The sequence below is a fragment of the Lepisma saccharinum genome, chromosome 3, assembly GCF_977018435.1.
Source record: "Lepisma saccharinum chromosome 3, izLepSacc3.1, whole genome shotgun sequence".
Taxonomy (NCBI): Eukaryota; Metazoa; Arthropoda; class Insecta; order Zygentoma; family Lepismatidae; genus Lepisma; species Lepisma saccharinum.
This window is the reverse complement of record NC_139231.1, coordinates 101849629-101862065: the sequence shown is the minus strand read 5'-3', so window position 1 is coordinate 101862065 and position 12437 is coordinate 101849629. Positions and strand designations below refer to the sequence as shown.

Here is a 12437-nt window from a genome sequence, read left to right as displayed (position 1 = left end):
TAAGTAACGAATTTTTAACAGCGTAAATATGCACTTCACCCTTTTCGTGCCCACTTTGCAGACAGGGGAGGAAGTGCAGTGGTCCCATCGTTAAGATTCCTGGCTGAAGCGCTGCCGGTCGTGTCAGCCGGAGGACAGAGGGTGAGCAAACTCTCTGATCCCGCCAACCAAATTGGGATTCTTCGTGTCGAGGGAAGGATTCCGGCCCGGAGGAGGAGGAATGCGAGCGGAGCGACGTGTCGACCAAATATTCGACGTGCCCTTTTCCACCGGAGTCCCTGGAACGAAAACTTCGGTGCACTCATTTGCATGCAGAATATTTTTTTCCCTCTCGAATCGCAGGAAAAGATTCTCTTTTTTTTCTCTCTCCTCTGCAAAAGTAATTCAAGTATTTTCCCCATCCTGGTTTCGTACTTTTAAAGAAAGCTGTTCCGAATCTTGATTTTAAGCTTCACTGTTCTACATTTGGTACTGTTAATCCATGTTGGTAATTTTCCAATTCTGCAACAAAAGCATTTTTTATACAGAAGTAACACAGAGTCCTCACTGGCCTGGAAGCCTGTAAAGTCTTGAAGCTCAACTTCGAAGAAAAAATATCATTGAAAAGTCAAATTATTTTGTAAAAACATTAAAAACCTGGAAAAATCAAGGGTATTAAGTGTTTTCCTCGCCGAAAGATGGGAGCGTAAAGGGTTTCCCTTAGTAAATACACCCAATTCCAACCTCTTTCCCACATAATACACTCTGGACTGCATTTTACGGACTAACTAGGCTCTGATGCCTGAACTAATATTCAGTATAATCCTCTTTTGTGTTTTGTCCCTGTATATTTGTGATTGTCCCTTCAGCCATTTCATCTTATCACCATTTCTTCGTGATTAACCAAAAGCGAAGAAAATAAAACGAATCAGTGGATCAACACTGGCCAGAATTGAAAACTGACATTATTTTTATTTTCCCTCCGCATAAGTTTCTTTTCTTTTATGTTTTATGTCACGATATGTATAAGAGTTCTAAAATATGTTTTGCCTATATGAACTGAGTTATTGTTTTTAATATTCAGCTCTAATATTAGTCAGCACAGTACAAGATCAAACATATCAATATCAATAATTCGTATCGTTCCCTTAGGAACACCGGGATCTTAACCTGGGGACTTTAGATGTACCTTGAGTTGCGATAAAACTTTTCATCATTCATCCTCGCTTGGCGATTAATCCTCATGCGAGAGGTTGTACCTGAATAGCATAGAATGGCAAATGAACACATATTGGATTTTAGGTCTCGCTAAGATTGTCTCGGCATGATGTTTAGAAGAATGGTAGAAGAACGTAGGCTTGTTCTTACTAGCGTCTAAGTGTAGGATGAGAGTTACAACACCACTTTTCCTGGTGTCAAACCAACAGTCCTACAGACTGTTGTGCGAATACTGACCTCTCTCTCTCGTAGTGTCCTATTGATATGCCCTGTTCTGATCTGATCCGCCTCTATTAGAATACACACTATTTATCCTCCAAGGATTGCCGTCGTAAATACCAGGTCGATGCACTTCTTTATTTCCTCAAAGTTGTTTGTTACCTGGTGTCCTACTAAGATTGGTGTAAGACCTTTACTCAGCAATACTTGAAGTTCCTAGCGACTGCTTCCTGGCTGTGATTCTGATAGTTAAGAATCGAGAGTAATTACCTTAGTGTTCTTAATAAAATGTATGTTATTGTATAGAATTTATACGAATTATAAAACGTACTTCATCGGGTTTTAAACTTTCATCTCTGTACTCTTTTTAATCAATCTAAGGGTTACCTTGGTAAAAAGTAGGCCTATTTATATATACATATATCTGTGTGGCACCACGCGAGGAAACACAGGTTAGATTTACGAATGTATTATCTTGGATAGGATTGTTCTGTCAATGTCCCGCAAAAAGTTATCTGGAGTTCATATGGCCTCTTACCTGGAGATCGTGGTGTTGGTCACAACAGCCTGACTACCGCTCAAGTATGCGTCCAACCCTTCCTATGTCACTTCATGGCAAATTGTAACCGGCACTTTACCTTGAAATAATATCAGGGCGGGGAGGAAGGCAAGATTAACTGGTTGTTCAAATCTCTTAATTGCTTTGGTATGTTTTGCATATTTCAGGGGTATGGTACTTGTTAATATGCTCTGTGAGCTAGCGATTAGCCTTTCCGTTGGGTACATGCTTGGGGTGGGGGGTGTCTTCGATACCGAAGCAAGTCCATAGCTAGATATTTCCTGATGATGGAAACGCCCACACCCAACTATTCACACATTCATTTACATGAATTTAGTATTTCAGGTAATTATTGTTGCTCTTACTAGATCCACATTTTAACACCCCCAACCATTGCCCAATGACCACTTCAACGGTCATTATCACGCAATTTTATTTTTCATTTATCATTTTTAATTAGTGTAATAATTACACTATGTAACACGATTTATGTTCCACAGTAGCTGATGTTTCCGGCCAGCACTTCGATATTTTGATATTTGCTCATTTCCAGTGAGAATGAGGGCAATTTTGCATCTTTTCTTTCGCATAAAGTGAGAAAAAGCAACAAATATAACCAAAAACTCAATATGCTGACCAAGGCAGAAATTTATTTTATACTAAAACATAAACTAAACGTTACGTTTCAACCTTCTAGCAAGATCTTCTTCAGACTCTGTACCAAGTAAAAATGAAATAAGGTACAAAACAGGAAGATTTATATATATACACAAAAATCACTCCCCTCCAGACATTCCTTTCAGATGTTCCAGCAGGTGGCCAGAAATAACTTTCTAATAATCTTGTGTCTGAAGGGGAGTGATATTTGTATATATATATATATATATATATCTTCCTGTTTTGTACCTCATTTCATTTGTATTTGGTACAGAGTCTGAAGAAGACGTTGTTAGATGGTTTAAACGTAACGTTTAGTTTGTTTTAAAATAAAATAAATTTCTGCCTTGGTCACCATATTGAGTTTTTGGTTATCATGGAAACAAGGCTTAATGGTGTTATCATTCAAGAAATATATCCAAATTAAAATATACTTGCACTACAATTTTACAGAAATGGCCCCAAAAAGGTTTCGTACTGTATTATTTGAGGGAATGATATTTTATTGTAAATTTCTTCTGACGGTCTGTTCCCCAGAGTTATTCCCGCCATGTCCCTATTAATGCACAGTCAGTATGTCTTGAGAATCTGCTTATGTATAGGTGTCCCGAGGTTTGATTTCTCGTAGAGGTGCATTGTTCATTGGTTCAGATCTCATTTTAAGTTGTAGATATACTGCGATTAGCCTATGTGATCATAAATGTGGACCTGGACGTTTTGACCACCACATCATAAATGAACTAAAAATTTTGGTATTTTAACCAAAAAGGCAAAAACCATGCTGACATATCAATGTCCCTCATGACAAGGTACAATGTACGACACTGAAAATACTTTACGTTAGTTCAGGCTGGTTGGTTGATTTAATTTAATTTTGTTATTTAACGTCTATTTAATGCCACTTTTGGCTAATCGTGACGATGAGGATGAGCGATGATATGATGAAATTTATGAAGGAACTAAAGAAAGTGCGCTCAGGTCGGGATTCGATCCCGGGACCTCTGGCGTCGTAACACGCTGTACTAACCACGGAGATCGTCTTAATTCAGATTGCACACACACACACGCTCGCGCGCGTGATGAGTTTTTTTCAGTTCATTTCATGCACATCCAATCTCCGTGGCGGACTGGTTTACATAGCACACTACGACGCCATGGGTTCCGGGTTCGAATCCCGGCATGGGTGTTCATTGTGAGTTCCTTCATAAATTTCATCGTATCATTACTTATCCTCATCTTCGCGATTAGTCAAGAACCATAAATAAACCAAATCAATCAATCAACCAACCACTTTATGCACAGACAAGGTTAATCGGAAGTGGACCTACCGTTGAAAATAGGATCCGAACCAGTATGTGCCTCCATCGGGTATCGAACCCGGGACACCTTGATTACAAAGTGATGACGTTACCACTACGCTATCTGGGAAACCCTTACACACGCACAGAGAGAGAGAGTTAATGTGTTTTGTTTATGAATAGAATAGAATTTTTCTTCAAGTATGAGCATTTACAGCTGTGCATACCATACAAGGATGAAAACATTTTTAGAGCAATTTTCCTACACCCTTCCTCCTCTCAGTCTACTTCCACATTCACACTGCTTGGGAGTTCACAAACACCGTCTTTCATTACACTTGCACTTTTACCTGAGTGATCCTTAAATTTTCTCATATTTATTTATTTATTTAGTAGCCCCCTTGCATACATTTTCGCTATCCCCACTGAGCTTCTTTTCTCTCTTTGCCCAGACATAGTGTAGGAAAGTTCCCACATTCCTTATTTGCGCTTTCTCCCCTCTCGATCGCTCCCTCCTAATAACAGGTGTCGTTATATTCTCAATGTTAGCCTTATTTATTTCCCTAATATATTTTTGTCTTGCCTCCGCTGTTTCTTTGCACTGGAGGAGAATGTGAAATTTCGTCTCGTCTTCACCGCATAGCGGCCATTCTACGCACCCGTTTTAGTTTAAATTGTATCCATGTCTCTATGTGAGTGTGTGGTCGTGTATTTCTGTTTTGCATTTGTGCATTTACCTCTCTCTTTGTTATGATTGTAATATTCCCAGCGTGTGCCTGACAAGTATGCAATTCTCCTTGCAGCGCTGTGCAGCCTGGACTGCGGCCCCCACGGGCGCTGCGACAAGGGCCGCTGCGAGTGCGAGACGGGTTGGACCGGCGACCGCTGCGACCTTCTCCCCTGCGACCCCCGCTGCGGAGAGCATGGACAGTGCAAGAACGGGACCTGCGTCTGCTCACAGGGGTGGAACGGCAGGCACTGCACTCTGCGTAAGTACACCTACACATGCTCTTCCTCTCTGGAATGTAATATGTATTGCAGGAATGCTTATGTAGGGCTTTCGAGATGCTGGGTTGGAAGCAACTTCACGATGAGCGTTGTAATACATTTTGTAAGTTGAGTCAGATGTGAATGCAATATTGAATAGTGAAAATTAAATAATAATAAATTTTAATTATTATGAACTAATAAAATATTAATTGTATTACAAAATAATTATTATTGTTAATCCTTGGAGAGAGACTCTTTCACTCGATCCACCAGATGGGTGAATATTTCCTTTGTTTCATATTTCTTACCATTCATATGCTGAAATTTATAGTTTTTGTATATTATATTAACAATTGCGGGGAACATTGCGCCTTATTCAAAGAACGTCTTTGAAAGTTAGTGAGAAATTTATGAATGGATGTGACCTCTCATTAAATAAATCTCATTTTTGGAATTTTGAAACTCTGGAATGCTGCTCTGCTCAAACCTTTCCAAATACTAATCAATATTACCTTTTCCCACATTGAATTGCTCCAGAATATGGCCTTCTTTAATGCTACACATAGTCGCCAACCTGCTATGTTACCAACCACGGTAATATAATAATTGCATATAGTGTCGATTTTATAAAAACAATTTAATCCATACCTCGAAATCCTACAACTTTATATAACTCCATACCTGATAAAGAAACAAACAAAACAGTTGGATATCGACTTACAAAGGCATTATAACATTCTAGGTATTCTCCGTCTTCTACGCTTTAGCCCCAAAGAATAGGAAAAGTAACGGAAAATAAGAAATACGTACTAATACATATACTGTCTTGTTTTCCTTCCTTTATACACAGCGTTATAGAGCATGGCATGGCATGATTGAGGCAAAATCAGGCCCTGTATAATGCAGCCAAGTTGTGTTTGTATGGATCGTTTTACTCAATTTATACCTCTCTAGTAATTTAGGCAATGGAGATTAATGTAGAATTAAATTAAGCTAAGGAGAAAGAAAAATCTCAGCTGTTCAAACATCACATTAACAATTCATATTGAATGGAAACTTACATCTTGCATACGTGCGAAGTTTCATAGCAATGGAACTGCAATGGGCAGAACTAGTCGGTGTGAGGAAAATGAAGATATTCTGATTTCTGAAAATTCGAAGTTGGTTCAGAGAAAAGATATACAGAGTATCCCAAAAATATATACACACTATAAGTTAAATATATACACAATTTTCAAAATTAAGTGCCAATTTCATTTTGAAGCACTAGCATGGGAAGAGTTATATTCCAAGAAGAGTCCATGCTCTCAATGCAGATTATCCAGACCGGAGAGTGCAGTTTTGTGAATGTTACTTGCTGAACAGGTGGATTGTACGTTCACCAGATCTTACGCAATTAGATTTTTTGAATATGGATACATAAAAGAGCACGTTTACAGTCCAAAATCGGTAACAGTAGACGAGGACAAGGATTGAATGAGAAAGAGGCCAAATACTGAAAGGAATGATTCTTGATGTTCGAGATGCTATTGCTTCGCTTTCCAGAAGTACCTGGAACAGAACGTTCATCAGCTTTAAAACAGACATTGACAAATAAAATTATTCATATCTGTAGATATGAAAATGAATGGTATTTCAATAAGCACTAAGTTTATGATCAATCAAAGGGTGTATATATTTTATTAGGATACCCTGTATATGACATTTAGCTGTCGTGGGTCACAATCCCGAACAAAATATTTCTGTAGTAGTTTTTTTCCCCCCCGCGGTTGTTTTGAAACATAAGGGTAAGTCTCGTTTTGATTTTAGAGACGACTGCTTTATTGTCGGCCTCTCCTACTCAAGACTTGCTGGTCTCATTCTGCTCTCAATTCTTCAACACTGATCTCGGTTCTCTCGCTCTCACTATCATCCCTACAAAAGACTACAACAGGAGCCTCGAATTACCACAAATATCTATTGAATCTCTCCCAGGCGAATGTCTAATATTGGTAGATGCATTTCCTTCTAGTCCCGCTGTCTCCATTACTTTCAACCTCCATTGTCCTTTATTCAGAGGTTCCGTTTTGAGGACGCTCTCGCTTACATGCTTTTTATTCCGTACAGTAAATAAACCACCACATGCCGGCTGCATATTTTATCAAGTCCTCCCCTGCGGTATCTGCAAAGACACTATTTTCGGCCGTAAAACAGAAAGACGCAAGGAAACAGACTTAGCGGCCACGGGGAGTCCCCGACCTAGAGGACCGAAGTTGAAGAGCATTTTGTGGTAAGCTTTGCCATCTCCCTCGGCACGTGACCTTGCAGGGGGATCCCCTTTGCACTTTCCTGTCGCTCTCTGCGTCCTCGTCAAAAGCTCACCCTCTCCGAAGATCTGGTTCAGTGTTGCTACATAAGAGGGAATTTACTCCTATGACACAAGTTGCCACTATTACGATTAAAATTTCCCTCAATTTAAGAAATGAAAGTAGAATATTTTCGTGAGAAGAAGAGAGAATTTTATGGAAAAGCTCCATATTCGTGGGAAATTTGTAGATGCTTGACACACTTGCTATTCCATAGTGCTTTAAAAAACTTTTTTATTTGTTGTGTTAGTATATAAGCTTCGCTTACTAAATTATTACTTAGTATTTTGGCACACACACACACAATTAGTAATTATCTAGATCTTCTAAATGCTTTATACGTGTCAATTAATGAAACTAATAAGATTGGTAAAACATACAGCTGTTCCTGGTTGAAAACTTGGCAATGTCTAGCAAAAAAGCTGAAATTATGAGCGGCTGTGGTTTGGGAGTCGTCCTCTGCTAGTCAATGCAATAATGACATTATGAATGAGACTGAAAGAGCGTCAGACTAGACATATTTAGTTCAGTAACAGCTCGTGCTTTGGAACAACAGTATTCGCAATCGAAAATAAAGATATGAACATTCTTGTTGAAAAGATAAAATTACGATAAAACAGTATTTCTCGTGAAAATCGACTCATTTTGAAATGCCACATGACTATCTGTCCATTTAAGAAAATCAAGTTGATTCCAAAATGGCCCTAAACGGTTTTCCCTTCACCTACATCATACATCAAGGCAATAAATTTGGTGTGTCAGCCAATTTGTCTTTTGTAGAGGTGGTTCCGCACTTTTGGCCCACCTTGTATGTATAAAACACATAATATCTGTATTTCGTTTAATAAGAATGCATTACATAAACTTTATAATGGTATTCAGTACACCTTGTATAGTAGAATCAAATCCACTGGAGCCATTGATTGCAAACTTCCATAGCTAGTACTATTTTCATGTACACAGCAGTTAACTTGTCAGTGGAAATGCGAGACGTACAGCTATTAGCGTAAACGTGTTTTTCTTCCCCACAATGGTATGGTAAGTTTGTTCATATCGTTATTTATCCTTGTATAAGTTTCTTTGGGGAACTTGAATTGTTTATATGTATTGGAAGCTTTGCTTTGAAAATGGCGAAGAGGAGGAGTCACGTTTGGTTTCTATGAGCGTAGTTGACAAAGATGACCTTTCCCTTCAGCCCACTCCCAGGTTTCTCGAGGAATTCCACTCCCGACTCATAGTGTTGGCAATCGGACTGCAACTACCCGTCGACCATACGGTGGGATAAGGGGGAAACTCGGATATGGAACCAGAAACACGTGAAAGAAAAATATGAAGGCCTTCAATGCCCTCTTGAAGTTGCAGAAACGTAGGACCCCACCGCGCAGAAAGATAGATTTTTCGTCGAAAACAACAACGGGAAATTTTCGGCAATTAATTTGCTTCATGACTAAAACGTGCAACTATTATTCACCACAACTTAGTCTTATTAATAGTCCAAAATGGGTGGTGGTTGCGCAACGTTGCTACCTAAGGGAATGCTACTTTACTATCACTGTAAATATGGTCTCAATTATTATGCCTGTCCTTTTCTACTAACCCCCACTCTACTTCCCATCAGTGACGGTCGCATTCAATTTCCTCCCTACGAAAGGGAGGGAAAATGGGAAATCATTCGCTCCGAGGATTGCAACCCTGCTTCGGCTGACATTTTCACCCCACTGTCAGAACCTCTCTTCCCCGAACTTCTTCCTCCCGGAAAACATCTCCCAGCTGGACCCTTATTATATCAAGGTGGTATCGATTGTTGCGTCTAAATGCGTCCCCGCGGGCGAACACACCGACTGCAAGCTTTATTGCCGCCTCGCTGTGGGGTAAGTCAATCTAGATTGTCTCCTCCGAGCTCTTTATGTTTTTCCGCTTGTCGCTGACCTCCGAAAACAATTCTCCACTCCTCCCCTTAATCTTGTAAAACAAAAACGAAAGGAAAAACCTGGGAAATATTTGCTGTTTATAAAGGTTTCTTTCTCCCTCTCCCTCTCTCTCTTGTATATTATATTACTACCAAGAAGCAGAAGCATCTTCCTCGATATTTTCGCCGTCGCCTTGGCAACGGCTTCCTTTTTTTCCCTTTTCGTTAGCAACCGTTGGTGATTCAACAAAACGTTTCTGGCAAGAAATGCTATATTTGTAAACTCGCGTTATACAGTTGGGTATATTTTACGGTAGCTTTACCTTGCTGTAACTTCCTATGAATACAGAGCAGTGGTACCAACTTCAAATAAAAGTGAGGGCACAATTCTTCTATTTTGATATTTTTTTTACTTTGCTTTTTTTCGGTTAATCACGACCGCGAAGATGGATAAAGTGCTGAAATTATTGATTAATCAAACAATAACATATCATGCTCGTCGACTTTCGTTGTGTAGTGGTCAACCTCATGGGCTACGAGGTCACACCTGGTGGTGAAAGTTTGAACTACTTTTCTTTCTCCAGCATTCGTTTCCCCGTGGTTACTATAGCCTCTATACCAAGTTTCACCGTTATCCGATGCCTCGAAATAGCTCCAGAGCGTTCCGAGTAGCTTTAATTCTGACCATCCGGTAATTTTCGTGTATGTACAGTCACCGGCAATAAAAATGGAAGATCCGGATCATGAAATATTCGCTTCCATGCAAGGCGTTGTGTGTTGCCTAACTCTACGGTGATAAGTGGATTCTAATACCAAATTTCCAATGGACTTCTACCGCCGTCAAGGAGTTGGGCAACACATAATACCTTGCAGGGAAGCTAGAGTCGAAGAGGGATATGAAAGCGGCTTACCTTGAAAACTCCGCGCAGAGAGAGAGGGAGATACATATCCGATGTTGCCACCTACTCACCGTTCGGAGTTCTCGCCAGCTCTTTCAAAATAAAAAGAACGGCGTACATTCGAACAATGTAAATTGCCGCTACACGGCTATTATTGCAACAATCGATACCAATCCTGCACGAGTATTACCAGAAAGCTTTAGACAATCGTATTGTGCTGTAAATTAAACGTGTAGAATCTTGAAAGTAAGTGAAAAAAATGAAAATATGTTATGGACCATTATTGTATAGAGAAAAGTTTTCTTCTGAGCCGATTTTTATTAAATGATATTTGAAATAACTTCCAGTGAGAAAGTTACAAAAAACATCCGAATTTTAAGTTCCTATAATATTTACAGCGATATGTTATTTGGTTACTGAGAAAACGATAGAAGAATTTGATTCATTCTATCGCGGCGCGGCAAATGCAACTTCGTTCGCCGCAGATACCAAGCGCCGGTCTTGTGGCACTCACAATAACAAGACATCTGCCTAGCATGCATAATATCAACTAAAAAGAAAAATTAAAATTCCATTTACTTACATAACGCTCATTCCGTACTGCTGTCAACCTCGTCACTTGATTCAAGTTCTTCGGAATCCGTGTCTTGCAAACTTAGTTAACCTGCCCGATGACATCGTCTCGGACTATTTCACGCTGGAAGTCGTCATCTTGTATTTTCTCTGCGTGAGCCGCACGATCTGCACACTCGGAAACTCCTATTCTATCTATTGCTTCGTGAGTCAGTTTCTCTACGTCGGCAATTTTTAAAGTCTTGTTCTTGTCAGCTACGTAGGAAATTCGCCATTTGCGTACCTATCAAATATAATATTACGCAATACCCCTATATCAAAATCGTCCAGGTGGGTAACATTCTTTCGCCGTTTACGACGTTTGACAGGCGAGCGAGAAAGAACGACCCTGTATCACCGATCGACAACCTGGCTTCCTTCGCAATCATCTGAACTGTAAGCAGACCTATCCCGCATGCAGCCGCTGTACGCTCCTTACATTTGGCAACACTGCTCCCTGGCGAACACAAGGCACTGTCTGCATTGCGAGATTCACTTTGGAAGAACTGATACACTTTGTACACCATATCTCGCGCTTGTTTGTGTAGCACACGACGCTTAGGTGTTTCTGTAGCCATTTTGCACACGTATGTTGGCAAATTATTGTGATCACACTGAAGAAACACGAACAGTCACAACGAAAACCGAACCGATTCTTACCGCTCGAAAAACAAAAGAACGACAACGCGCGTTTTCCACGGCAGTCTGTACCACCTCCTTTTGCTACTGCGCATCGAGGCTTGTTCAAGGTCAGCCGCTTTCATATAGCTCTTCGATTCTAGTATTTTAGGCACAGTTGTTAAAGGGCCTGGAACCTATAAATTCTAATGGGTTCTATCATAACATTCCCCGCCCGGTAACGAATAAAGATTCTGTCTGGACATGCTCCTAGACTATTGTAGAATAATGAGTTTACACATGAAACGACGAGGACGTTTACCTTTAGCAAAGTAAGCTAAGGTCAAGGAAATGGAACAAAACCAGAGTAGGACGGGGTCTTTCGTTGGCAATCGTCTGCAAGAGCTGGAGCTATAGATTTTTTCGTTACCGAGCAGAGTAAGTTACCCTTTCACCCCAATCTGCCATTCTCATTGCTCAGTCAGAAGTGTTTAAATCTAAAACATGGGTTGTTATTGCTTAATGCTAAGTTAGGTATTCACACCTGGCCCTTTTAGGGCCGTCTCGACCAACAAGTGCAACAAGTGGTGGGGGTGAGCAACATCCCTTGGTTCGATCCCCACGTTCTACAAGCTGGAACGCTACGCTGTTGGGTTCAGCAAAATTATAGAAACTTTTTTTCTCGCGCAATTTAATGACGGTCCAACTTGCACATTGTTTCATTTCAATACGGAACTTGGACCGTATATAAATTGATCTGGAAAAAAGGTTCCTAGACCGAATTGAAATTCTTTACAGATAGGAAGGTTCTATACGGTCCAGGACCAATTTACGCTTGCTGATTTTCTCAGATTGGCCATTTTTGTTGCCTGTGAGTGTACAGTGTGTTCTGTTCAACGTAATATGATATGTATCCTGTATTATATAAAAATAACGATGATATATATGTACATTTGCGAATGGTACAGTTGCCACAGTTCCAACTCGCTGGTTCTTTTGTGACCAAATAGTATTGCTGCACGTTTTAGTTCGCTGGACAAACTAAAGAAAAACTGCCTTTTGGTTGTACAGTTTCACGCAGGAATTTTCACGACGTGGCTGAAACACAGCATGCGACAAGGTTTAAAAAACGAC

At 40.0% G+C, this 12437-nt stretch overlaps 1 protein-coding gene across 6 annotated transcripts in view; it reads left to right on the top strand.

Annotated features, from left to right (window-relative positions):
• The window catches only part of Ten-a (Teneurin-a transmembrane protein), an 884426-nt gene that overhangs the window by 724855 nt on the left and 147134 nt on the right, over positions 1 to 12437 (top strand). For all 6 annotated transcript variants that reach the window (XM_083119054.1, XM_083119053.1, XM_083119052.1 and 3 more), the window contains one exon: positions 4734 to 4919. In XM_083119054.1, coding sequence (XP_082975180.1) covers positions 4734 to 4919 — 186 coding nt within the window. The remainder of the gene's footprint in view (positions 1 to 4733; positions 4920 to 12437) is intronic.